The 26,223-nt window shown below is 37.6% G+C and overlaps 2 protein-coding genes across 7 annotated transcripts in view; one reads left to right on the top strand and one right to left on the bottom strand.

Annotated features, from left to right (window-relative positions):
- ORC3 (origin recognition complex subunit 3) overlaps nucleotides 1–9,405 on the bottom strand; it is a 61,868-nt gene extending 52,463 nt beyond the window's left edge. For all 4 annotated transcript variants that reach the window (XM_047858203.1, XM_047858201.1, XM_047858204.1 and 1 more), the window contains exons 1-2: nucleotides 9,329–9,405; nucleotides 5,493–5,547 (exon numbers count right to left, since the gene is read on the bottom strand). In XM_047858203.1, the coding sequence (XP_047714159.1) occupies nucleotides 5,493–5,547; nucleotides 9,329–9,352 (79 nt within the window). In that variant the 5' untranslated portion in view covers nucleotides 9,353–9,405. The remainder of the gene's footprint in view (nucleotides 1–5,492; nucleotides 5,548–9,328) is intronic.
- Nucleotides 9,406–9,522: 117 nt separating this feature from the next.
- RARS2 (arginyl-tRNA synthetase 2, mitochondrial) overlaps nucleotides 9,523–26,223 on the top strand; it is a 69,078-nt gene continuing 52,377 nt past the window's right edge. For all 3 annotated transcript variants that reach the window (XR_007152455.1, XM_047860400.1, XM_047860401.1), the window contains exons 1-2: nucleotides 9,523–9,601; nucleotides 23,711–23,784. Coding sequence is in view for 1 of the 3 variants with exons in the window: in XM_047860400.1 (XP_047716356.1) it covers nucleotides 9,566–9,601; nucleotides 23,711–23,784 (110 nt within the window). In the remaining 2 variants the exon portion in view is untranslated. The remainder of the gene's footprint in view (nucleotides 9,602–23,710; nucleotides 23,785–26,223) is intronic.

Here is a 26,223-nt window from a genome sequence, read left to right as displayed (position 1 = left end):
TGTAAAATGACTCTTAATACTATGATTCTTGTTCTTTTATTCAATTGACATAGTTTAGCCCAGCCTTTTATTTAGTCTGTCTGTATTACTTTATATGCTTTTTGAACGTTTTCCTCCAAATGGTTAGCCATTTATCAAAACACCACTTATCAAAATACCAGTGCTTTTCAAACTTTTTAAACTATGATCCACATTAAGGAATACATTTTATCATATGACTGTTGGCCATCTGGATGTCTTCTTTAGAGAAGTGTCTATTCATGTTTTCTGCCCATTTCTTCACTGGATTATTTGTTTTTAGGGTGTGGAGTTTGGTGAGTTCTTTATAGATTTTGGATACTAGCCCTTTGTCCGATATGTCATTTGCAAATATCTTTTTCCATTCCGTTGGTTGCCTTTTAGTTTTGTTGGTTGTTTCCTTTGCAGTGCAGAAGCTTTTTATCTTCATGAGGTCCCAAGAGTTCATTTTTGCTTTTAATTCCCTTGCCTTTGGAGATGTGGCAAATAAGAAATTGCTGCGGCTGAGGTCAGGGAGGTTTTTTCCTGCTTTCTCCTCTAGGGTTTTGATGGTTTCCTGTCTCACATTCAGGTCCTTTATCCATTTTGAGTTTATTTTTGTGAATGGTGTAAGAAAGCAGTCTAATTTCATTCTTCTGCATGTTGCTGTCCAGTTCTCCCAGCACCATTTTTTAAAGAGACTGTCTTTTTTCCATTGGATATTCTTTCCTGCTTTGTCCAAGATTAGTTGGCCATACTTTTGTGGGTCCAATTCTGGAGTTCTCTATTCTATTCCATTGGTCTATGTGTCTGTTTTTGTGCCAATACCATGCTGTCTTGATGATTACAGCTTTGTAGTAGAGGCTAAATGGAATGTTTTTCCATTTCTTTATATCTTCTTCAATTTCCTTCACAATGAAAAGATGCTCAACGTCGCTCCTCATCAGGGAAATACAAATCAAAACCACTCAGATACCACCTCACGCCAGTCAGAGTGGCTAAAATGAACAAATCAGGAGACTATAGATGCTGGCAAGGATGTGGAGAAATGGGAACTCTGTTGCACTGTTGGTGGGAATGCAAACTGGTGCAGCGGCTCTGGAAAACAGTGTGGATGTTCCTCAAAAATTAAAAATAGATCTACCCTATGACCCAGCAATAGCACTGCTAGGAATTTACCCAAGGGATACAGGAATGCTAATGCATAGGGGCACTTGTACCCCAATGTTTATAGCAGCACTTTCAACAATAGACAAATTATGGAAAGAGCCTAAATATCCATCAACTGATGAATGGATAAAGAAATCGTGGTTTATATACACAATGGAATACTACGTGGCAATGAGAAAGAATGAAATGTGGCCTTTTGTAGCAACATGGATGGAACTGGAGAGTGTTATGGTAAGTGAAGTAAGTCATACAGAGAAAGACAGATACCATATGGTTTCACTCTTCTGTGGATCCTGAGAAACTTAACAGAAGACCATGGGAGAGGGGAAGGAAAAAAAAAAATTTAGAGAGGGAGGGAGCCAAGCCATAAGACTCTTAAAAACTGAGAACAATCTGAGGGTTGATGGGGGGTAGGAGGGAGGGGAGGGTGGGTGATGGGTATTGAGGAGGGCACCTGTTGGGATGAGCACTGGGTGTTATATGAAACCAATTTGACAGTAAATTTCATAATAAGTAAACAAATTTTATATCATAATCCAACACACATTTAACAGAAATAAAAACAAAAGACCCACAAAACAATTCTTGTCATGTGACAGTGAATGTTTTCTTTTCTATTCTATTTTTTAAAACCATTATGACTCACTAAGTTGATTTCATGACTCGCACTTGGATTTTAACCTTCAGTTTGAAAATGTTCATTTATTAAATAATCTATCCTTTTTCCCACTAACTTGAGATGCCTTTACTATCTAAATACTTACAAATGCACTTGTAACTATATTTTAACTTTTTCTTTTGTTCTACTGAATCCACGTTTATTCCCACAGCTGTACTGAACTGTTTTAATGACTGGAGCTTTGCAGCACGCTCACATATGGAGTATTACTCCATGGAGTATTACTCCAGGTCTTCCTCCTACCACCACCAAACATTATCATTCTTCTTCAAAAGATTTTAACCCATTCTTTCAAATAAACTTTGCTATTGCTCAAAAATAACTAAAATGGCATTGTGATTTGATTAAATAAAATCTGGAGATTGATTTGGGAAGAAATGATATGAAGTTGTTAAAAAATTCACATCCAAACGCTACAGATCTCTTCCTTTAAACAAATTATTTTACATTCTTTGTAGTTTTCTACTTTCCTTCATATTTCTTGTTGTTTACTGTTAGTACTTTATTATAACAACTAGAACTTTTATAGTATTCAATAATAATGTGAAAATACATATTTTGTTCCTGACTTTACTGAGATGCCACTAGCATTCTACCATCAAGTTCTGGTAGTTCGGAATAGAGATTCTCTTTTATGTTAAGGAATTTTCCTTCTGTTCATAGCTCACTCAGAGTTCTTAGCAAATATTTTTTGAATTTATCAAAAGTCTTTAGAATATACTGAAGTCATTACATGGTAAAATGAGAGACAAGGTTATAGTATAAAAATGCAAACAAGAAAAGGCAAGGAAATACACTATTACTAAGAGACAAAGCAGAACAACAGGGTAGCTTTAGAACAGAAGTCATTTTACTTTGACAATGAGTAAATCCATATAAAATGTTAAAGTGGCAAATCAAGACAATAATTTTTAATGTGCTGAATAACATGGCATCGAAATACTTACAAAAACAGTTAGAAATTGGGAAACAGCAGCAGCAGGACAATTTAACCTGTTATTTCTCTCAGTCATTTATAGAACAGGAAGGTAAAAAATAAATCAGCATTGAGAAGACCTAAAGAATGTAAACTATTACTGTTGACAGGTTCCCACCTGCTCCTACGCACAATGCTCTACTTCAGTGTGAACTTCCAGTGTCAGTGTCAGTGCCCTCACAGGTTTCAGTCCCTCTCTCTCCCTTTCTCTCTCCTTGCCCTGTCGTTTTCTAGAATACACAGTCATCCACAGAATACAGAGGAGAGGAAGAGTTACCAGTCCTCTCTTAGGTACACATCCAAGTGTCTTCAAGTCAGTGGACAGATGGGGGACAAAATGTAGGGCATCTTCCTACTTCTTCAGGCAATCTGTTTCAAGAATTGAAGCCAGCGAAGGCAAGTGCTAAAATCTAGATATGTTTTCCTCATTCCTGCACCATCTGTCTTATAATCAGGGTCAATTCCTTTAAGATTCTCATATCGAAATACTATCTATTGGTTTCAGATCAGTAGAATGAAAAAAAAAAAAACTAAGCAAAGTTTAATTATACAATTATATATATTAGGTTTACTAATACTAAAAACTTTAAATCTTAATTATAGCTGAAATTCAACAGAAAAAGTTCTAAGCAAAAATTCACTTCATATGAGAGGCAGTACCAAGCAATGGTTAGACCAGGGGCTCTGGAATCAGACAGCTTAGGTTCAAATCTCAGCTCTGCCATTTATTAGCACTATCACTGAGAAAGTTCTTTCTATGTCTAAGTATCCTCATATATTTTCATGGAGATAATCATAGTACATTTCTCATAGTTTGCTGAGAGAATTGAAAGTAACACATATAGGGCCTAGAAAAATCTAGCATATAATAAAAACTCAATAAATGCTAGCAATTTTGTTAGTTATAATGACATTGCTGATGTTATCAGATGTCATTTTATCTTCTATTTTCTTCATAGATAATGGGAAACGACTTGAATTTTCTCTGAAAATGAACTATTTCGAGTTTAGCAATCTCCAATATTAAGGAAATGTGTTCATTAAGTCAACCACTTACGAATTAAAAAAAATTATAATGTAGCTTTTGTTTGTTCACTATTTCCAAGTCTATCACTGTCACTTTTTATTTTGGGGGTGGAACAAGGAATACAGCAGTTTCATGTTCCTTTGACACTAAGTTTAAGAGGGTATAGAACTTGAGATCACTGTTTATTCTGTTAATGAGAAACTAGGTTCTCATTATAAGTCATACCTACCCTCTGTCCCCGTCAATATGGACGATTATTTTATTATTTGCTCCTTGAGCACAGGTAAGAGTACCTAGCTTGTCTCAAACTAAAGGAGTAACTAACACCCTAAGGTTTGCATCATGTGATGACTTCGAAAAATCCTTTTCAATAAATGTAAGTTATTTATTTTCTTAGTCAAACAGTGGTACAGTTGTTTTTTCTTTTTTAATTCAAAACAAGTACACAAATATGCTTAATTACACATAATTTTTCCATCAGAATTAATCTTTACAGTACTGAAGACTGAGTGTAAATAATTAGCCTGTGAGGAGCTTTAAAATACATATATATATCAATACCTAGGTAACATTCCCAGAGATTCTGATTCAATTGGTCTGAGATGGGGTCTGGGCATTAGTATCTTTAAAAAGTTTCCCAAGTTGAAATCTAAGTAAAGTCAATGGATTATACCAATGTTAAGTTTCCTGGTTATGATATTTTACCAGTTACCCAAAATGTTACCACTGGAGATTTACTGGGTAAAGGGCACAAGGAAATTCTCTATACTTTCTTGCAACTGCACAGGAATCTACAATTATATCCAAAAAAACCTTGAAACAATTTTTTTTTTAAGTTCCCTGGGTGATTCCAACCTGCAGCCACAATTGAAAACCAGTACGATAAACACTTTCTGACATTAATATCATGATTTGTTTGAAAAAGTCAATTCTTCCTAACATGATCACCACATAGATACCTGGAGATAAATTAAGAAAGATAGTATTTTTTTAATCTGAATTTTATTGAGGAATAATTTACAATAATAAAACATGCCCATTTTAACAGTCTAGTATGTCCTAATAAAAGTATACACTCATATAACTGCTCCCTCAATCTAGAAAACATTTCCATCAGTCCAAAAAGTATTTCTGGCTCTTTTGCATTCAATTTCCCCTAACGTACCCCAGGAAATCACTGAGATTTTTAAGACAATCTCTCTCTTTTTTTTTTTTAAATCCATCTGAGTTAGTCTCTTTTATTTTATTTTATAATTATATATAGATAAATAGATAGGTAACTTTTTTTTTTTTTTTAAAGTAAGCTCTATGCCCAATGTGGGATTTGAACTCACTACTCAGAGATCAAGAGTTGCATGCTCTATTGTCTGAGTCAGCCAGGCTCCCCTAAGACAATCTCTTTTGAAGAATGGGGACATATCCTTTGAAGGAAATTTACTTTCCAATTTGCCTTTGAAGGTCTATTGGAGTCCCTTTTAGATTGAAACCCTGGGAGGTACCTTATCCCTTTGACTATAACTGCTACATCAGGAAGGTAAGTAAAGTCCAACTTAAGACAAGAAAACTACTAAATTCAATTAGGGTTAGGTTAGTTCAAAACTTAGGGGAGGAAAACTAGCCAATTCAATATTAAGACATCTTACCTACTGGCACAGAGATCTTTCTCTTCTTGAAGTTTGGCTTAAACACAAAACAACCCTATTAAAAAAAAAGTAAAAAGGAAAAAAAGTATAAAGTCAAAGTAGCCAAGGAGCAGATAAATCTGATTAACCAAGTATTTTGTGGATAAGCAGAATTTTAAAAAAGTATTTCTTTAAAGTACTAAGAAATCATCTCTCTTCTATCTGAATTAGAACAGGAAAATTCTTGAAAAACAAAGGGACTATCCATTTCTTTCTCCTCCTTCCCATGGGATGCTCATCTTTGATTTTGCTCTTAGAAACCTGATCTAAGAGACAAAATAAAAGCTGATGAAATTTAAACCCAAAAAGTTTCCATTTTTATAAAACTTAGAGAACATTAATAGCATACATTAAAATTAAGGTAAAAAATAGTGACGCTGTCTCATTTCAGAAGAAATATTTATTATTTAATTAAACTTCAAGAATCCATAACCTTGACAGGAAATAGATAATTTTGGCTATTGTTTCACCTTATACATCTTTCTTCATCTGATAAAACTCTTATTCATCTGGTCTGGGAAAACTTCCCTAGTTCTCTAGTTAGAATTATTCCTTTCCCTAAGAGCTCAGAATACTTGAATGCCTTTATTTTGCTTTGTTTTAAATCCCTTTCACTGTGTATCATATTTATGGTTCTGTCTCACCAAGTAGTTTATTGAATGCCTTCAGAGCACAGACTGCATTTAACTCCTAATTGTTTCCTCAGTATCTAGGGTAGTGTTAGCATATACATTAGGCAATCAATATATGGAATGAATGCTGGCCAAGTAATTTTCCTTGTAATTTCCTAGTTACATTTAGTATCATGTTATTACTTGACTAGTGATATACAGCCCCCAAGCTACTGGTTCTGCGTTTATTCTACCAATCTTAAAGCCACGCACCATGTAAGAGCTTCTTGAAGACTGCCATTTTTGTGGCGCCTGAGTGGCTTAGTTGGTTGAGCATTCTGCTCCTGATTTTGACTAGGTCATGATCTCATGGTTCCTGGGATCTAGCTTGGAATTCTTTCTCTTCCTGCCCACCCCCCACTCATACTCGCACTCTCTCAAACAAAATAAACTTAAGAAAAAAAAGACTGCCATTTTTATGGAAAATGAAAGACAAGATTAAAAAAATACACCTAGAAAAAATCCTCTCAGGATAGTGCTAAAGAGAGCTGTGCAAATATAAAGTGGCCATTTGGGTTACAGGATCCAAAATAAGAACAGTGCCTTTTTTTATTCTATTTAAAAAAAAAAAATTTAATGTGTATTTATTTTTGAGAGAAACAGAGTGTGAGCAGGGGAGGTGCACAGAGAGAGGGAGACACAGAATCCAAAGCAGGCTCCAGGCTCTGAGCTGTCAGCACATAGACCGATGTGGGGTTCGATTCGAACTGTGAGATCATGACCTGAGCCTAAGTCGGACCACTTAACCGACTGGGGCACCCAGGTGCTCCAAGAACTGTGCTTAACACTCTTATATCTGCAACTACTGAAATACACATATTTATAAAAATCATGTAGTACCACAACAACCTTGTCATTGCCTCCTTTCTACATCCAACTGCAATTCAATAAAAGAAAAAGAACTATGAAGGAGTGAGATATGACAAGTGCCTGGAATGGATCCTAATGTATGGCAGCGGTAGTAATATGGTTAACGGCTTTGAACTGCTGAACAAGTAAGTGATGGTATTTGAGACACAAGTCATCTAGGAGGAGAGCTAACAGGTAGAAAATGTAACAAGGAAAGAGAAGTTTACATAGGTTTAAAAAAAAAAAAAGCTAGCAGTTACACGAGCTCCTAAAATAGTCCCTAAGATTCTTATTTATGCAAAGTCCCTTTCATAATCATCTCAATACAAGCATTTCTGTAATAATGCAGTAAATGCTTTCCTGAAAAAGAAAAAAAAACTCGCAATTCTGCAAGATATACAAAAATAAGAGGTTTATGCAATGTAAAGGATTAGGGTGCAAACCATGCAAAACCTATGGAAATATATAACCAGGGCATAACAAAAACAGTACCAATCCTAATAAAAAATACTAGTGTAAGAGAACTTCAAATACCTCCATTTTGACCTCAAACGTTCTAATTGATTAAGTGCTTCTTTCCAGCTCATCTCTTAACTCCGGCAAAACATCCTGTGGGCGCAACATCCCTTAATGGGAACCAAAACTAACACCTTAAGCAGTAAGGACTGGCCTGAGCCAGCAACACTCCATCCATGATTGATTCCAAGACATCTATCAATCTGATCTTTACTGCCCACCTGTGCGAACCCACTGACCTTTGTCCCACATTTTCCTTATATAAACCTGGAAGCATTTTTAGCACTTTGGACACAGTCTTTGAGACTCTAGTCTGTCTTCTCACTGTTGGCTTCACTGAGATAAATTTCCTTGTTTCACTCCCACTCGTTTCTCTGACTTTGGTTTTGTCAGCAGCGAGTGCCAGAACGTGGTCTGTTTGAGACCCCTAGAGCCAGCTGGTCTTGCACTCCAGCACCCTGACTACACTAGCACAGTTAAAGCTCTACTGGCATTTGCACCAGGCATCACAGTCAATCTTCTGTAAACTTAAACTCTGAAGTTAAGGGCTTAAAGTTCCCCTTTGATATAGTCTCAAAAGGCACTCCTTCTCATAATTCTAGCTTCATTTTAATCAAAATTAAAAATAAGACCCATGGTAAAGCCTTCTAATCTACTGTTTTAACATAGGGAGAAATGTATTTGCAGTGTTTTCACCTACATTCTCGACTTTATCACAGCTTAACTTCAGGGGCTTCTGGGTGAACTCATTACTAAAGGTCTTACTTTACTTGGGTATAGAACAGTGCTGTACAACAGGATTTTTGGTAACGAAGGAGAAATATCATGTCTCTGCACTAAAATGGGAGTCACCACCACATGTGGTTACTGAACACTTGAAATGTGGCTAGTGAGACTGAAGAAATGTATTTCTAATTTTATTTAATTTTACTTTATTCTAATTAAAACTGAAATAGCCACTGGCTATTGTGGCTACTGGCTATTACATTAGACAATAGAACTCTAGGGTTTATCTTCTTACCAACCACATTATCATGTCTTCTTGCAATCCCTGACCATTGAGGCAGCCCATACGAGGTCTATATGATCTCCTCTGACACACATACACACCTACACTACTTTTTTATTCTCATTTTTCATAACGCTACCTCCTGATTATACTGATTTTTCCATTCCTTAAATAGATCACTTTATTTCTATCTTCTGGGCCAAAGAACATGTCATTCTCTTTGCTGTTAAGTCTCCCTGCCCCCAATCCTTTGCCTAACTTCTACTTATTTTTCAGGGCTCAGCTAAAATGTCACTTTCTCCAAAAGGCCTTCTCTGACCCTGGGCAATTTGCTAAGTTATCACAATTTGTTATCATCAGTTTATCTGTGTTTAATATTTTTCCTTAGTGAAGGCATTGAGTCTATTTTGTTTACACTCTATCTCGGTACCTAACGGAGTGCTTGGCGCGTAACAAATATTTCTGAGAAAGAAAAAAAGTAAAGAAGACTGGGGCACATCCTCGGGGAATTCGACCTCCACAAACCAAAGCTTACAAAATCCTCCCAACCACAATACTAAGGCAGATCGGTGTTTTCGCTGCCCAAGCAAAGTTGACCTCAACTGCACTTGGAGCAGGGACGCCTCAGCTCAGCCTGCCACTCCCTCCGCTCCAGCCGGTACATCGAAGTCTACGTAACCTCTGCTATATGCCTTCTTCAAATGGGAATGCAGCGACCGCTGTGTCTAGTGGGCGTCCGCCCCCCCCCGTACCTTGGACACCGAAGAAGTGGCCATGGTCCCACCGGCCCGCGGGATTCCAGCAGCACTCGGGATTTCCCGCGCTCCCTCGCGGCGGCAGGGCAGAGGTTAGTGGCCGGCCACGCGGCTTCTTGATTGGCTGGCAGAATCCTCCAGGGCGGGCTTCCGGCGCGCGTAGGCGGGGCGTGCAGAGAAGGGAGGGGCGAGGATCCGGGCCAGGCAGCTGGGGCGTGCTTCTTGGAGGTGGCCATGGCGTGTGGCTTCCGCAGGTCCATCGCCCGTCAGGTACGGACCCGAATATTGGTAGAAGGAGGGCCCTAGCGGAACCCCCACCCCGCAGCCCCTTCACCGCTGCGGGTCATCCCTCAGAGAGAGGGTGGATTCCACGGATACCCAGTTTCTGCCGTCTTCTCTTTCCTCTCTGGAACTGCTCGAGCTGCGGAGGCCAACCCGGTTCAGGGTCGGCCATGCAGCCCAAATAGGTTTCTCAGGGTGAAAAGTAAACCTTGGAAAGCACAAATTGCTTCCCTCACTCCATTCTACCCCACAGCCTTGTATGCTTTACCCGAGTGGAAAGTCACTGGGCCGTGATTAGACCTTTTAGAAATTAGTGTTGCTTACACTTAGTGAAATGGATAATGCATCTGAATTTTTATTCGAAAGGATCTAGTTTAAAAACTGATCATTTGTCTTGCAGCCACTTTGGCCGCTTGTCCTAGCGTTACTTTTGGTAACTCCAAAGATAACGTGAGATGCTGTTTTTGATTCGGAGTCCTATATGTGAACAGCTCTGTAATAAGGAATAAAACACTTATTAAATTTCACCAAAAATAATTTTTAAAACTCATCGTCCCGTTTTGGAATTTTGCAGCGCAACTTCCTATTGTCTTGACAAATCCATTTCCTTTTTATTCATGGACGTAATAGTGGACGTATTTTGCCTGATACGTAATTTCCCTTAGTTCATTTTTATAGTATTTCTGGACTTTTGTGGGAAAATTCCTTTGCCTTGCCTTCATACTTGTAAATGTACTGCCCTGTCCAATGCTGGTTTCTCAGACACCACCTATCCTTCTGATAGGACAAATCTGAGTTTATGACTCACTGACTGGGATAAGAAAGAACACCTCAGCAGAGTTTTTGTTAGTGCCTGGGAAGGAAAGCAGCATCAGATTTTTCTTGAGAATTTGAAGTATGGTTTAAGGCTGGTCTTTCAGTGGCAGAGGGTGAGAGGGCGAAGGAGTGGAGGAGATAGATGCTTGATTAGGATTGGACACTGATTTAACAATTTTAAGATTGATAGAAGGAAAGGAGTGCAAGGAGTCTTAGGGCATAAACTATTGGTGCTTTCTCCTGAAGAATTGATCGTTTTTTTTTTTCAAGAAGTTCCTGTAATTAATAACCAAGCTATTTGGGCAAGAGTCTCCTAGAATAGTAAAAAGTTATGCTAATGAAGACAAAGAAATAATAAAGTCATTCTAATGTAGACAGTAGCCTATATTCAGGGTAGGTAGTTTTGGACCTCAGTGGCCAAGTTGTGTTTGGGGGTGGGTGGAGGGGGGGTGGGGCTATAAGATGATTTCCGTTCTCAGTGGTCAAAGTAGTGCCATGACCAGAAACCTTTTGTGTTTAGTTTTGCAAAGGCTGTATTCTTCCTTGTAAAGAAGGTAAGTTGGAGAAGCAGAAATTGATACGTATTGAATGTGTATTTGTGCTAATTACTTTGTGTTCACATTCAAGCCCCATGATGACCCTATGACATAGGGGTATTAACCATATACAGTTGAGCAAACAGATACAGAGAGATTAAAAACCTACCCATAGCCAGTCCACATAGTTAATAAATTGAAGAGTTGGTTTTTGAACAGAGATCTAATTTCAAAATCAGCCCTTTACTATATATACTGTGATAGTTCTTTTATGAAGGCAAGAAGGACAATCTGATCATTAAACAGAATCTCATAGATTCGTATGGCAGCATAAACTAAGCAAATACATATTTCTTCAAATATGGAGTCATTGAAGGATGATCTGAAGGATTAAATAAAAATATGTGCAATACATATCTTTATGAATGAGGGTCCTTTGACAGTTTAGGAATGAAGGAATGTATTACAGGAAATGGCACGTTCATTCAGCAAATTTTGATTAATGAATCTACATTTTTCTAAGCACTATCATCATTCCCAAGGCTGAAAGTGCATAGAATATGATTTCTGCCCTGGCATGGCTCCAGACTAATTTGGTGAAACACATGTATAACAGCTAATTGTAGTCTGTAACCAGTGTATTAAAAGCATGTGTGAAGTGCTAAGGGAATATGGAGAAGACAGCTTCCAAATGTCTGGGAATGCTTTGTGGAAAAGTAATGTTGGGGCTCAGTCCTGAAAGGAGGATGGGTAGGAGTGTACCAAGTCAATAGGGTGAGAACTTGGGGAGTGGTAGGAAATTCCAAGAAGATCATGTGTGTAGACAACAGACACATGGAGAGCATGGTATATTCTTGGAACTACAAGATTTGCATATGACTGAAATTTAGAGTATGCCTCTTACGGCCTCACTTCAGCAAGTCCTTTGGACTCTGCCTTCAAAATAATATCTTGAATCCACCCACTCTTAAGATCCCTATTGCCCTTCCCTTCCCAAATCAAGCTACTTACAACAACATTCTGATAGGTCTGTTTCCACACTTGCTGTCCCTCAAATCCATCCTCCTTATACCAAGAAAAGTGACTTCTCAAATGTAAATAAAATCACATCACTTACCTAATTAAAACTGTGTTGCTTAAACTCTACCGGAATCATAACATCTTTCTTTCCAACCTCAGTTCATACCACTCTATTCTTCCTTTCTATAGGATTCTATCCACACAGTTTGTTTTTCTAACGAAGCAAGGCCTTTCCATTACCATTACGTAGATTATTCCCTGTGCCTAAAGGAAATGATTTTATTGTGCAAGATCAGAGTTTCACAAAACCATACTTACCTTATAAAGTGTATGCATTCTTTTCTATACTGCATTTTTCAGAAAGTCCTGCTTGGGATTGATTCCCAACCGACAACCTATAGTTTGAAAAGTGTGTCCTCCAGTTGCTCTCTGTCTCAGACCCTTGTTTGCTTCCATCATAACACTTGCAAGAGTTAATAATTACTTCATTAGCTAATTAATTATTCTTAGGGAATTAGTCGTTTTACTTGTTTTGGTGTATGCTTTCTCTATAAGCTTCATGAAGACAGCATGTTTGATTCACTATTTCCCCTAGCACCAACAAAGTGCCTAAAACAGAAGATGTTTAATAAATATTTAAAGAGTAAGTAGCTGTTGGTGATGTAATATAAGGTTTGCAGCTTCACCAAATGAGTTCATAATTTCAAAGCTGTGAGATAACATGGTAAAACTGGAAAGGATTAAAATTGTAGTCCTTCCATTTGTGTGACTGACTTACTCTTGGCAGGTTAATTAACCTATAAAATGATGGTATTGATTCCAAGTTTACAGGATTGTTGCAAAGATTAATGATGATGAAGACAATAATAACTGCCATTTGTGAAATATCTCACTTGTACCATGCAGTGTTTTTGCTGAACTTTATGGGGCTGTTGATACCATCTAAGGACATAAATGTTAACGGAAGGTGTATAGTGTCAAGAACTGTGAAGGGTTTGGGATTTTACCCTATTTTACCACAGTTCATTGATGGTGGCAGAAAACATGAGATCCCTTGGTGAAAAAAGGATTTTATTACTCACAGCAATAGTAGTGGTCAGAGTATCAACATTTGCTTGTATCGGTTCCCCAGACACCTCTTCTTCCACAGAGCAATGTGAGGAAGGTCAGATGATACCTGCACAGGTAGTGTGCCGTGTTACATAGGAGAGGAGCCCCGAGACTTTTAGAATGGGCAGTAGGCATGTTCCCCTTTGCTCTGCAGTGGGGCACTCTGTGTTACAGATCTGTTTGCTGTACATGCATCTTTGAAAAGATTTTATGCCATGTTTACAAGACACACAGAAACTTAGAAGTCCTATAGAGATTTTGTCTCCCATCACTTAGGACTGTGGTATTCACACAAAGTGTACAGTACTTGATATTGTGATATTTTAATCTTTTCAATCATCCTATTTGTATCATCTCCATTTTATAGAGGAGGACACTGAAACTCTGGAAGATAAAAGAATAAAGTTACAGAGCAGCGAAATTGTAGAGTTGAACTACAAACCCAGCTTTTTGACTGAAAGCTCTAATTCTTTATATTCTATAAAATAGCCTGTGTAAAATTGTCAGTACTATATCTGTCTCAGAAACATAATGGCAGAGTATAGATTTGTTTCCCTTTCTCTTTTCACTTAGGTTTTGACGTTAAGTTTAGAATAAATCCAGCTGGTTCATTTTAATTTTTTTTTTTTACTTTTAATTCTGAATGTCAAAATTAAAGAAAAGTTATGATAATAGTGCAAAAAACTCCATATACTCTTTATCCAGATTCACCAGTTATTAACATTTTGCTGAATGACTGAATTGTCTAGATGTGTATTTCTCTCCTAACACGTACTTCTAACGGGCCCGCCAGCGTTCCATTCTGCTTAAAACTACAAGTTATTCAAGAGCTGTGCTAAATTTCTTTCATTATAGATAGTCGGTAATAACTTGCCTTCCCAATCTTTTGGGAAGTTCTCTTCTGTACCCTGAAGTTTCAGTTGTTACCAGGTTTGCTGCCAGTTTGAGTCAGTTAATCCAGACCTGTACCTGAAGAAAGTCTACAAATATGGGCATGCTTGTGCATTGGCTCTTGCTGGCAAATGTACATACCTGGCCTGGTTATATTTGAGAGTCAGAAGTAAGGAATAACCAGGGGTAATTGAAACAGTTTAAGTAATTTAAGATCTGGAAGAGTGATTGATAACATTTTAAGAATTTTGAGACTCGTGGCCTATAGACTATTACATGGATAAAAATGCAGAGCTAATTTTCCTAAATATCAGTTCTGCTACCTGTATGACTGCTAAAGCATAAGGATCTCTTTTTCATTAGCAAAATTGGAGTTTTTATGAAATTATCAGAGATTTCAATCTTGAATCTGGTAAGTTTAATTTCTAATTGAATTTAGAATCTGTCTAGAACCAGAATGATAGGAATTTTTTTTTTTTTTTTTTTTTTGGCTTTGTGTTCAGTACTTGGGTACTGGGGGTAGGAATCGTGTGTGTCTGAGGGAAAAGGAATGGTTGAGAACCGCCCACAAGCTCCTTAATTAATGTGCTTTCTCATACTGGATACCCTTGTAGTCAAAGATTATATTAAAATCTCTGATGCTATATTGCCAAATCTAAGACTTAGAATTGTACCTGGTACATTGTTGGCACTCGATACATATTGGCCATTATTATATTACACATTAGAATCTGATCTTAAGTTCCCAAGCCAGATCTGGCATATGTGGATTTTCACTTTTTTACTCTCTTAAATGTTCCCTGCTTTCAACCTCAGGTTTTCTCCTTATTCATTTGGGTTATTTAGTTTACTTCTCAAGGAATGTGTTTAATATTTTGTGGATTTTATTTCTCTGTTAAAATTTTGAGCTTTATTGTTGTGGTCTTATTATCCTCCTTGAGTAATTTTTAGTATATTTTATTCTGTAGAAGTTTTTTCTTTCATCATCCTGAGGTCTCAAGTAGGTAATTATCAATAGGCCCTTGTTTTACCTACGGTAGTCCTAGGTGAAGCCCAATGCCAGGAAAACACCTTTATCTGAAGGGGAAAGAAGAAAGGAAATGTATAAGGAAAGCCATAGGCAACATTCTCATGAAAGAAAGCATTAAATCCAAGTTCAGAGACAGTTAAAGAAAATCTTAATGATTTCCTGAATAATTGTAGACCTATGGGAATGTAGGTGAATTAAAAACCATGCTCTCTGACATTTGACCACTTGACAGTGCTTCTTAATTTTTCTTTCTTTCTTTTTATTTTTGTGCCCCACCCATTTGAAAGATGTTCCTCATTAAAAACACTCACTAGCCTTGGCACTGATTGGTAATGTGAGGAGAGACTGCTGGTACCTTCCTAAGCAGCAGTTCTCAAGCCTACTTTATAGACTGGAATCACCTGAGAAGCATTATAAATTACTTAAGCCCAAGGGCACTTGGGTGGCTCAGTAGGTTGAGCATCGACTGCGGCTTAAGTCATGATCTCACAGTTCTTGGGTTTGAGCCCTGCAGCAGGCTCTCTGCTGTCAGTGCCAAGCCTGCTTCACTTCCTCTGTCCACTCTCTCTATACCTCTCTCTCTCTCTCTCTCTCTCTCTCTCTCTCTCTCTCTCTCTCAAATTTAAATTTAAATTTAAATTTAAATTTAAAAATAAATATTTTTAAAAAAAAATACTTAAGCCCAGGCCCATTGGTCTGGGGTTAGGTGGGGGACAAAGTTCTAAAAATCATCAGGTGATTCTGATGTTCCTCCAGGCTTGATAACTACCAACTCGGAAAGACCAGGAAACCTAAAGGTATAGTGCGGTGTGGTTGCCACACTTTACTGCATATTAGAATAGACCAGAGAACTTTTTACATCCTGTTCCCCAGGTCATACCAGCATATTTGGCTGTGGGAGCCAGGGATCAGTGTGTTCTAAAGATTTGTGAGTCATTCCAATGTGGACTGTGCAACAAAATGTGGGAACCATAGTTATAATGATTAAGAACATTGACCATGGAAGACATGGGTTTAAATCTACCCTCTCCTTTGACAGGTATGTAAGTTCTCTGCCCCTTCTGTAAAATCTGGAAAATTATTTACTTTATAGTCTTGTCATTAGGATTCAGTGAATTCAGACAGTGTTTAGTATTGTACATAGTGTTTAGATTATGTTTGGTACATTGTATACATTCAATAAATGTTTATCATTATTAAATTCTGTCCTCAGAATTCTGAGGTTAGGGTGTTTTGAATCCCTCCTCACACCACTACAATCCCAGAGCCTTTATAAAGGGGAACTAATTTTGGGGCGTCTGTGTGGCTCAGTCGCTTAAGCGTCCGACTTCGGCTCGGGTCATGATCTCACGGTTCGTGGGTTCGACCCTGCATCGGGCTCTGTGCTGACAGCTCAGAGTCTGTAGCCTGCTTCTTATTCTGTGTGTGTGTCTCTCTCTCTCCCTCTCCGTCTCTCTCTGCCCCTCCCTTGCTCACGCTCTGTCTCTCAAAAATAAATAGTCAAAAAAAAATTAAAAAATAAAGGGGAACTAATTTTATCCATTATTCTAGGTGAATGTTTTAGCCCCACATGAAGTTAGATAACCAGAAAGCTACATATCTGAACCATATGGCTTCATTTCTAAAAGGAATCTTTTTAACAGTACTTTTATATAAAGTTGTGATTTGGTAAAGAAAAAAAATCTCATTTTTGCAAAAATAATGTGTGGTCATTGTAAAGAATTAAGCAATACAAAAAGGTGCAAACGATTAAAAGGAAAACCTCCTCCATAAGTAATCAGTATCAACATTGGTTGAACTTTATTTTAGATACATTTCTTGGAGGATATACACACAGAAAAAAAGGAAGACTATATATGCTTTTTTACAAAAATTGGGCTGTATTGTAATGGGCTTTTGAGGGTTTTTTTAAATTTTGTGATAGAAAATGTCCAACTGCAAAATGCATAATAGTATTATGATTCCCTGTAACCAAAATGCTGTTTTTAAGTTGAAAATACTAAACAGTTTTGCTTGTGCTTAAAGAAAAAGAAACCAAAATGTAATTCAAAGAATTATTGCTATATTTCCTGAGTCCTCTACTTTATGAAAAGAGATTTTGAAAAACATTACAATTTGGAGTCTCTTTAAAAATTTTTGATGCTTCAAATTTAGACAGTATCAACCCTTGCCATTAAGAAATAAGGACATTAGCACTTTTCTGGTTGGTATAACTTTCCTCTACCTTTCCTAATTTGTTTGGGTAACTTTCTCAAAGTGTGTAGCACTTACTGTCTACTAGCCATATCTGCACAACTTGCTTCCTATTCATTTTACATTGAATTGGATAAGATGCTTCCTTCCAATCCTCTTCCCGAGGTATGGCTTAATTGGCTGGATTTTTTTGTAAGCAGATCTTCCAGAAGGGTTCGTGGTGCCTTTTTTTTTTTTTTTAATTTGTTGTTTTAAAGAAATTTTGACTTCTCAAATAAAATAACCCTAGAAATATATAGAGGAGGTTAATATCATTAGAAAATTAGCATGTTTAGAAATAAGATCAAAAATCTTCATTTTAGAAATAAAGCAATAACATCAGATTTGTTAGTTCTGATTTTGAATTTAATCCAATGTTATTTTAAAACATGAATTTTCATATGTTGGCAATTATACAGATTAAAAAAACAACTGAGCAGGTGAAACAAACATATCGGTTTACAACTTCTCTTGTGGGTGAATCTAGTTGTATATAATATCATTACTAAATTATTTACTTTAACCAAGATCATGGTCTTTGTGGTTAGATAATATGACTACAGTACAAAGTACAGTACATTTATTTCATCCCTGGAGTTTTCTTGATTGGGTGCTTTATTTTTGAAATTTTGTAACTTAAGCAGAATGTGTTTTCAGTGTTGAATTTTCCCTATTATGCTTTCCTGACCTAGTAATTTATATTGATCTATAGATTCAGTTTTTCTTTTTTTCCCTCTTTTTTTTTTTAATTTTTTTTTTCAACGTTTATTTATTTTTGGAACAGAGAGAGACAGAGCATGAATGGGGGAGGGGCAGAGAGAGAGGGAGACACAGAATCGGAAACAGGCTCCAGGCTCTGAGCCATCAGCCCAGAGCCTGACGCGGGGCTCGAACTCACGGACCGCGAGATCGTGACCTGGCTGAAGTCGGACGCTTAACCGACTGTGCCACCCAGGCGCCCAGTTTTTCTTTTTTTAATAAAATATTTCATCATGGAGAAAAATATAGTTGATATGTACCCATCACTCAACTTAAAAAATAAACTATTACAAATACTATTTGTACTTCTGGGTACCTATCCCTGGCCAAAAACTCTTTCCTCACATGTAAGATTTTGTGTTTTATTATATCTGTGCATGTCACTTTCTACCTATGGATGTATCCCTAAATAGTATATTTTTGCAAGTTATTACATTTAATGTAAGTGGTAATTGTGAGAATTACATGAGATGATTCATTTTCAGAAACACCAAATAAAATTGTTCTGTCTAGTTAACAATAGGTTTACAACCTACTGGAAATATGTACCAGCCACCCCCCCCACCCCACACCCAGTGGAGTCCCAAACCCATGGACACTTCACTTCCTGGTTGTTCTTAACCCTCTCCATTTCGTGGGCTTATTTTTCATGGGCTTTGCAACGAGCATGCACCAAAGAACTGGCGTCTCTGCATCACCTCAAGAAATGTACATTTATTCCAATCAGACTCCTTTTTCCCTTACATGGGCATAGGCGACTTCCAGGTAAAGCTGTAACCTCTGTAGTACTCAACCAAAGAGGAACCAGGGTAGAAGATAAATTGTCTGCTGTAACTGCCCCAAGTGTGCCTGTCCATCAGACACTGCTCTTGCAAGAAAATTGATTACAAGCCTCACTTTACTGTGCTCCAAGTCTCCCCATCCCTCCTTTGATTGGGTCAGTGGGCTCATTTCTCACAGTAATCAAACTGTAATCATCCTTCTGCAACTTGGGTTTTTTGTTTCTTAGCCTCAATTTCTTAAAAAAGATATATCTGTAATAATGCATGGAGAGGTCTAGTTCTTCCATTTTACTGCTCGGTGTCATTGTAATATACCACAATTTAGATTTAGCTCCTCATTTCAGGGAAATTTTCCATTTTATTGAGTATTCTGCCTTATCTCCTATCACTTTGGTCACACCTTGCTTGGCTCCAGCTGCCACTTATGTGACTGGTTTCACATCTGCCTCCAATCACTTATTTCTAACAGCACCTCATCTAGTCTAATAGCCTGCTGGTTCAAGCCTATGCCCAGCTCAAGTGTGGCAGAGTTAACACCCTCAAAGACAGCCCTCACGGGAGCCTGGGTGGCTCAGTCAGTTAAGTGTCTGACTTCGGCACAGGTCACAATCTCATGTGGTTTGTGAGTTCGAGTCCCCCACATTGGGTTCTCTGCTGTCAGCACAGAGCCTGCTTCAGATCCTCTGTTTCCCTCTGCCTCTCGCCCACTTGTGCACGCTTGCACTTTGTCTCTCTCCTAAAAATAAATATACATTAAGAAAAAAAAAAAGCAGCCCTCAATCAATGGGGAATGGAAACTCCTGCTTCCTATTTTTGGATAGCCAATTTTGGTAGATACTGTGTGTGCTTTTTGGGAGGTGCTATGGAAATTCAGCCCTTATTGCCTGTAGCAGTGACCTTGACAGCAGTCTTTTAACTTTTTCTCCTTCCTTCTCACTCTTGTCAGTCTGTCACTTATGCCCTCAGGAGTCACCTCCCAAATAAACTACCTGCACATAGTTCTTTTCTCAGGCCTTGCTTTTGTGAGAGTCAAGATATATATCTATGAATATTTCTTATTTTTCATGGGTTTTGTTGATTTCATCTCTATAGTTTCTGATAAGAGAAACCCAAGTTAGGAACCCTGCTACACAAGACTGCTCCATTCTGCTTCAGACTCTTGCATCTTTCCTTAGCTATCAGTTTTTGAAGAGTGTGACTTTGGGTTTTATTTCTCTATTCTTATGTTGCTGGAGTGCTAGAGAACCATTGTACTTATTTTCCTGTCTTTGCTGCTCTTTTGTGTTTTTGGGACACCAATTATCCTAAGGTTGGATTATCTTATACAAATTTTATTTATTGTCCTCTAATTGCTTTCATTTGTGTTTTTTAAAATCTGTATTCTCTATTGGCCTTCTGTGTCTTTTAATTATGACTGTTCCTTTGTGTTTCTTAATTGTATAATAAAAATGATTTTCAATTTGTATTTAATTTTTAGATTCCCTTTTTATCTTTGTCTTAAAAATCCTATGTTCACAAATCTTGAAGACTTTGGATGAATGTTTTTGTATTCACTCGGTTATTTTTTAATTTTTTTTAATTTTTTAATTTTTGAGAGAGGGAGAGCATGGACGGGGAGGGAGACAGAGACAGACAATCTGAAGCAGGCTCCAGGCTCCCAAGCTGTCTGCACAGAGCCTGATGCAGGGCTCAGACTCACAAATCATGAGATCAGGATCTGAGCCAAAGTCAGACTTTTAACCGACTGAGTGACCCAGGTGCCCCTAAACAAGAGTTCTTTGACCATCTGGCCTTCTGTCTCCTCCCTCCCCACCTCTTTGAGTTTGCCTGTTTGTTTTACCTACTTTTCATCTTGATCATGCTTGACAGCTCTGCCCACACTTTGTTTGTTCCTGCATTGTATGGGTGACTTCATTTTCCATGTGAGATTTTTTTCTTGGCTCACCTTGCTTGTATGATTACAAAAAAATATAAACTCTAGGGATTTCCATTCTGTCTCTCTGGTAGGTAGGTCATGGTGACTTGTATACATCACTCATGAACTCTGACTTGGCATATTAAATTTTTGCTGGCTTGCTCTAATATTTTTTTCATCTTCCTATAAAAGTTCCTCCTCTGATTCTTACTGCCCATACAAAACCATATTAGGATCTGCTCAGGGCACATGGGTGGCTCAGTTGGTTAAGCGTCCGACTCTTGATTTCAGCTCAGGTCATGATCTCACGGTGGCACGGAGCCTGCTTGAGATTCTCCTTTTCTCTCTTTGCCACCCCACCTGCTAACACTTGCATGCTTACACACGTTCTCTCCCTCCCTCCTTCCCTCTCTCTCTCTCTCTCTCTCTCTCTCTCTCTTTGTGTGTGTGTGTCTGTCTGTCTGTCTCAAGAAAAAAAGAATCTGCTCCATTTAATTGGGGAATATATTGTTTCCATTGGGAGAAAACTTTAGTGTGCTGCTCTAGAATCTTCACTTCTGAAAAGTACTGGAATTCACTTCTCTGTTTTACTCATTCTCTCCCACAGCTCTGTAGCATCTTCCTCTGGTCATATAAATAATATGTCAAATAAAATAATGAATTTATTTTTTTTCTCTCCAGATTGAGGTATTAATGAGAATTGTTGATTCAAGTTAGGAGCCTTGCCAAACAAGGCTGCTTCATTCCTCTTCAAAATCTGCTGTTTCTTTTCTTGGCTGTCACTTTCGAAGTTTCTAACTTTGGGCAGTGCCTATCCTGTATATTTGTTGCTGGAGAACCAACAATCTACCCTTTTTATTAGCTACCATCCTTTCTTTCTCCTCTCCATTCATCCATCCTTTTCATTTTATTTTGATAATGGGTGGGACGTGGGAGATTATGTAAAGAAGGCTTCCTTCCACTACTTCATCCCAGGGTCTTTCTTTAGGTTTTTTATTATGGGAAAATCTATACAATATAAAATTTACCATTTTAAGTATTTTTAGATGTGCAGTCCAGTGGCATTAAGTACATTCACACCGTTGTGCAACCATAACCATCAACCTTTTCCAGAACTCTTCATTTGTAAAACTGAAACTCTGTGCCCATTGTAAACAGTGATTCCCCATATTTCTCCTTTTCCCTCAATCTCTTTATTTTGGCTTTTTAATTTACATCCTATAATAATGTTTTTGTGCCTCTGTACAACTGCTATTGAAGGTATTTTTCTATTTCGGTATTTATATCTTCATGTGACTATAACTTGGTCTTAGAATTTACTTTTAGGAAAAGTTTGTTGCCAGGTAGTACTGTACTGTGTAGTTAGATTCTTTTTTACTGGAAACAAAGTTTTTTGTGTTTTTCATTTAAATGTAAACATTGTATTACCTAAGTTCACAACTTATTTGTCAGATGAAATCCTTTAAAATTCACCTTTGTAACTAAGTTTTTTGTTTTTTGTTTAGCCAGCAGACTTTAGTTGTACTTAAGATAGAAAATCTAGGGGCACCTGGGTGGCTCAGTTGGTTAAGCATCTGACTTCAGCTCAGGTCATGATCTCACGGTTTGTGGGTTCGAGCCCCACATCAGGTGCTAAGCTGACATCTCAGAGCCTGGAGCCTGCTTCAGATTCTCTGTCTCCCTCTTTCTCTGCTTGTCCCTGCTCGGTCTTTCTCTCAAAAGTAAACAAACATTAAAAAAATAAATAATAAAATACCATTTATTTATTATTTTTAAAAAGTTTAATAATTTTTGTGAGAGAGGAAATGCAGGAAGGGCAGAGAGAGGGGGACAGAGGATCTGAAGCAGACTCTGTGCTGATAATGATGAAGTTTGGGATGATGGTGGGGAGCCTGGAGCTGATGGCCAAGAAAGAATTCTTGAAGATGTCTTTGGTGCAAAAAGGTGATTTTATTAAAGCGTAGGGACAGGACCCATGGGCAGGAAGAGCTGCACTGGGGTTGTGAGGGGTAACTCATTATATACCTTCAGGTCGGGAGGGGGTCAGGGATAGAGTAAGTCTCTAAGGTATTTTGGAAGCAAGGTTTCCGGGACCTTCAGGGAGTAGCGGTTGCTAGGGAAACACCATTTTTTACTGTTTAATAAAACCTCAGTCATGAGACTCTCGAGATGCATATCAGGGGGCCATAAACTGGACTGTGATTGCCAGCATATATCTTGGGGCAGTTGAGATAAAGGAAGCTGACTTAACAGGATTCTGGAGGTTGGGATAATGTTAAGCTAAGGTTCTGTTTTGCCCCTAGCAAAGGGTCATCATCGAGGCAGCTGAGCTCCTAGAGGGAGGTCACTCTGCCAGTTTCAATGACTTCTCAGTGGGTTGTATGCAGTAAGGGAATATAATGTTTCATTTGCCTTAGTTTCCCACATTACCATGGCAAGCACTTAAACCTCTTTCCTTAGTTCTTGGGTAGCCAGGAGTGTCCGAGGAATATCACACATATTCCATCTGGGGGAGGAGGGGTCTGCCAGCCTGTATTTTGCCCTCAGCTTGCCCCATGCTCCTCCATCAATAGCAGTGAGCCCAATGTGGGACTCAAATTCACAAACCGCAAGATCATGACTTGAGCCAAAGTCGGACACTTAACCAACTGAGCTATCCAGGTACACCAATACCATTTATTTTTAAATTTACAAATACAGAATTTATCCTTTTTGGTGAACAGTTTCTTTTGCTACTTTAAACCTCAACCCCTGGCAACCACTGATCTATCCGTTCATCATTCTTACAGTTTTGGATTTTCCAGAATGTCAAGTAAGTAAATCATACACCATCTAGCCTTTTAAGTCTGGTTTTTGTCACTTAGCATAGTGCATTTGAGACTCATTTAAGTTGTCAAGTATCTGAATATTCTTTTTATTGATAAGCAGTATTCCACGGAATATGGTACAAATCTAATAACCATCTTTCTCTGTTCTTTTTGTTTTTGTTTTTGTCTTTAACATTAGCTTTCCAGACTTTTGGATCTTCCACCAGAAAACTTGATCAAGTCAATATCTGCAGTTCCAATTTCCAGAAAAGAGTTAAGTATATTTTTAACAATTTAAAATGTTGCTGACTTTGTCAATATACAAAAAAAAAGTTATTCTTCAATTTATAGAATGGACCTTGAAGTTAACCATGGAATATGATGTAACCTATTATTCCATTGATTTAAATAATAAAATCTGTATTGTACCTACTCTGATGTGGTATATTAAATTAGAAGTCTCATGTTGTTTGATGTTTATGCTGTTAACTACAATTATGTCAAAATATTTAAGAAAAATTAGGAACAAGGTCAAAATTTAATTCTGTGACAGCAAATAAAAGAACTAAGATTGTGGTTAGAATTTCAGGGTTTTGGGACGCCTGGGTGGCTCAGTTGGTTGAGTGTCCAACTTTGGCTCAGGTCATGATTTCACGGTTCGTGGGTTCAAGCCCCGTGTCATGCTCTGGGCTGATGGCTCAGAGCCTGGAGCCTGCTTCAGATTCTGTGTCTCCCTCTCTCTCTGCCCCTCCCTTCTTGTGCTCTGTCTTCCTCTGCTTCTCAAAAATAAAGAAACGTAATAATAAAAATTAAAAAAAAAAAGAATTTCAGGGTTTTTGAAGGTATTTTTGAGATTATATACCTAGATGCTTGAATACTGTTGTACTATGTTTACCTGCTAGGTTTTTTGTGGGTTTTGGGTTTTTTTGTTCGTTTCCATTTGAGGACTCTCAGTGATAGAGAACTATTGGTTACATATAACCAACCTGTAGTTGCTTTCTTGGATACAGGAAGGTATCTATCTCTTTGTGAGTTTGGTTCTTCTAAATGATATTTATTTACCATTTGGCTACAAAATCTAGCCAAAATACCCTTTTGGTCAATTAATAATGATAAGAAATTAGCTACATAGTAAGCATTTAAGCCCTAAGCTTTGGAAAGATGTAAAGATAGAATTATCAGTATCATTATGTCCTAATATTTTGTCCACTTAACTTTGTCAAGATTTTAAGATAGGGTAGGATAAATATTATTGTTCTCAGAATAGGACAAAGAGATAAATGGAAGAGGAAGAGAAAGGCTACATGTGGCCTTGTTGAAAGAATCTTCAAAGTGGCCTGCTGCAACTTGCTTTATATTAAGTTCTAAGAACAAAGGCAAGGACTGACAAGGAGATCTCATAATTACACATCAATTAATATAATATTCCAAGCCAGTTACCTATTTCATAAAATATGTAAATGGCATTTTGCATAATAAAAATATCTGTTTTTATTTTATGTTTCAAAGACCTTTAATAAGATGAGCAATCTTGGCCCATCTTTTGAATACGATTTTCTTTACCTGCCTGAAGCTCCTTTAGGTAGCTCTACTTTAATGATGCTATACTTACTATATCTTTTGTTTATACAAAATCAATATTAGGGGGGATTTCAAAATTTTTTTAGGCTACAAGTCTAAAATTCTGCATATTAAATTTATTTTAAATAAAAAAGAATCTCTACTGCTTTGCCATCACAAACTTAAGTAGCCTTTACAGTACTAAAATGCTGTTAAGTGTCAGGAGGCTTAAGTCCTTTTTGTTGTTATCAGTATGGTTTACTTAATACCTTATGAATCAATTTCTTTAGGTCTCCTAATTCTCTCAATTATATATTCAACTGTGGTGGAATTTCTGTTTAATACTGATCGTAATACACAGGATTAATGACTTTGTTACCAGCCAGTAACACTCAAGCCAGTGAATTGCACTCTAATACCATAACAGCAATTCCTCAGAAGTAGTGGAAAGGTAGCTATTTCTTTTTAAAACCTTTTTTTTTTAATTATAAACAATATAAAAGTAGGGGAATAGTTTCTAGAACCCCTCTGTGCCATCACCACCGTCATTGGCACATAGCCAGTTGTGTTTCCTCTGTACCTGTACCCACTTTCCTTCTTCACAATGGATTATTTTGATAGCTACATTAATTTTTCTATCACAAAACCAAAAGAGAGGGGCGCCTGGGTGGCGCAGTCGGTTAAGCCTCCGACTTCAGCCAGGTCACGATCTCACGGTCCGTGAGTTCGAGCCCCGCATCGGGCTCTGGGCTGATGGCTCAGAGCCTGGAGCCTGTTTCCGATTCTGTGTCTCCCTCTCTCTCTGCCCCTCCCCCGTTCATGCTCTGTCTCTCTCTGTCCCAAAAATAAATAAACGTTGAAAAAAAAAAAAAAATTAAAAAAAAAAACAAAACCAAAAGAGATAATCTTAAGGAAATTCAGAAAAATACAGAAGAATAAGAAGGAAAAACCCCCAATATGTCAACAAGTTGATGTAGTTTTCATATTTCTCTTTGAATGTGTCTTACAACTTTTATTTTTATTATTTTTTTTAATGTTTATTTTTGAGAGAGAGAGTGTGAACAAGGTGGGAAAGAGAGAGAGGGATACACAGAATATGAAGCAGGCTTCAGGCTCTGGACTGTCAGCGCAGACCCCAATGCAGGGCTCAAG

Source organism: Prionailurus viverrinus, chromosome B2, assembly GCF_022837055.1.
Source record: "Prionailurus viverrinus isolate Anna chromosome B2, UM_Priviv_1.0, whole genome shotgun sequence".
In the NCBI taxonomy this organism is placed as follows: Eukaryota; Metazoa; Chordata; class Mammalia; order Carnivora; family Felidae; genus Prionailurus; species Prionailurus viverrinus.
This window is presented reverse-complemented; position numbering and strand designations above follow the sequence as displayed.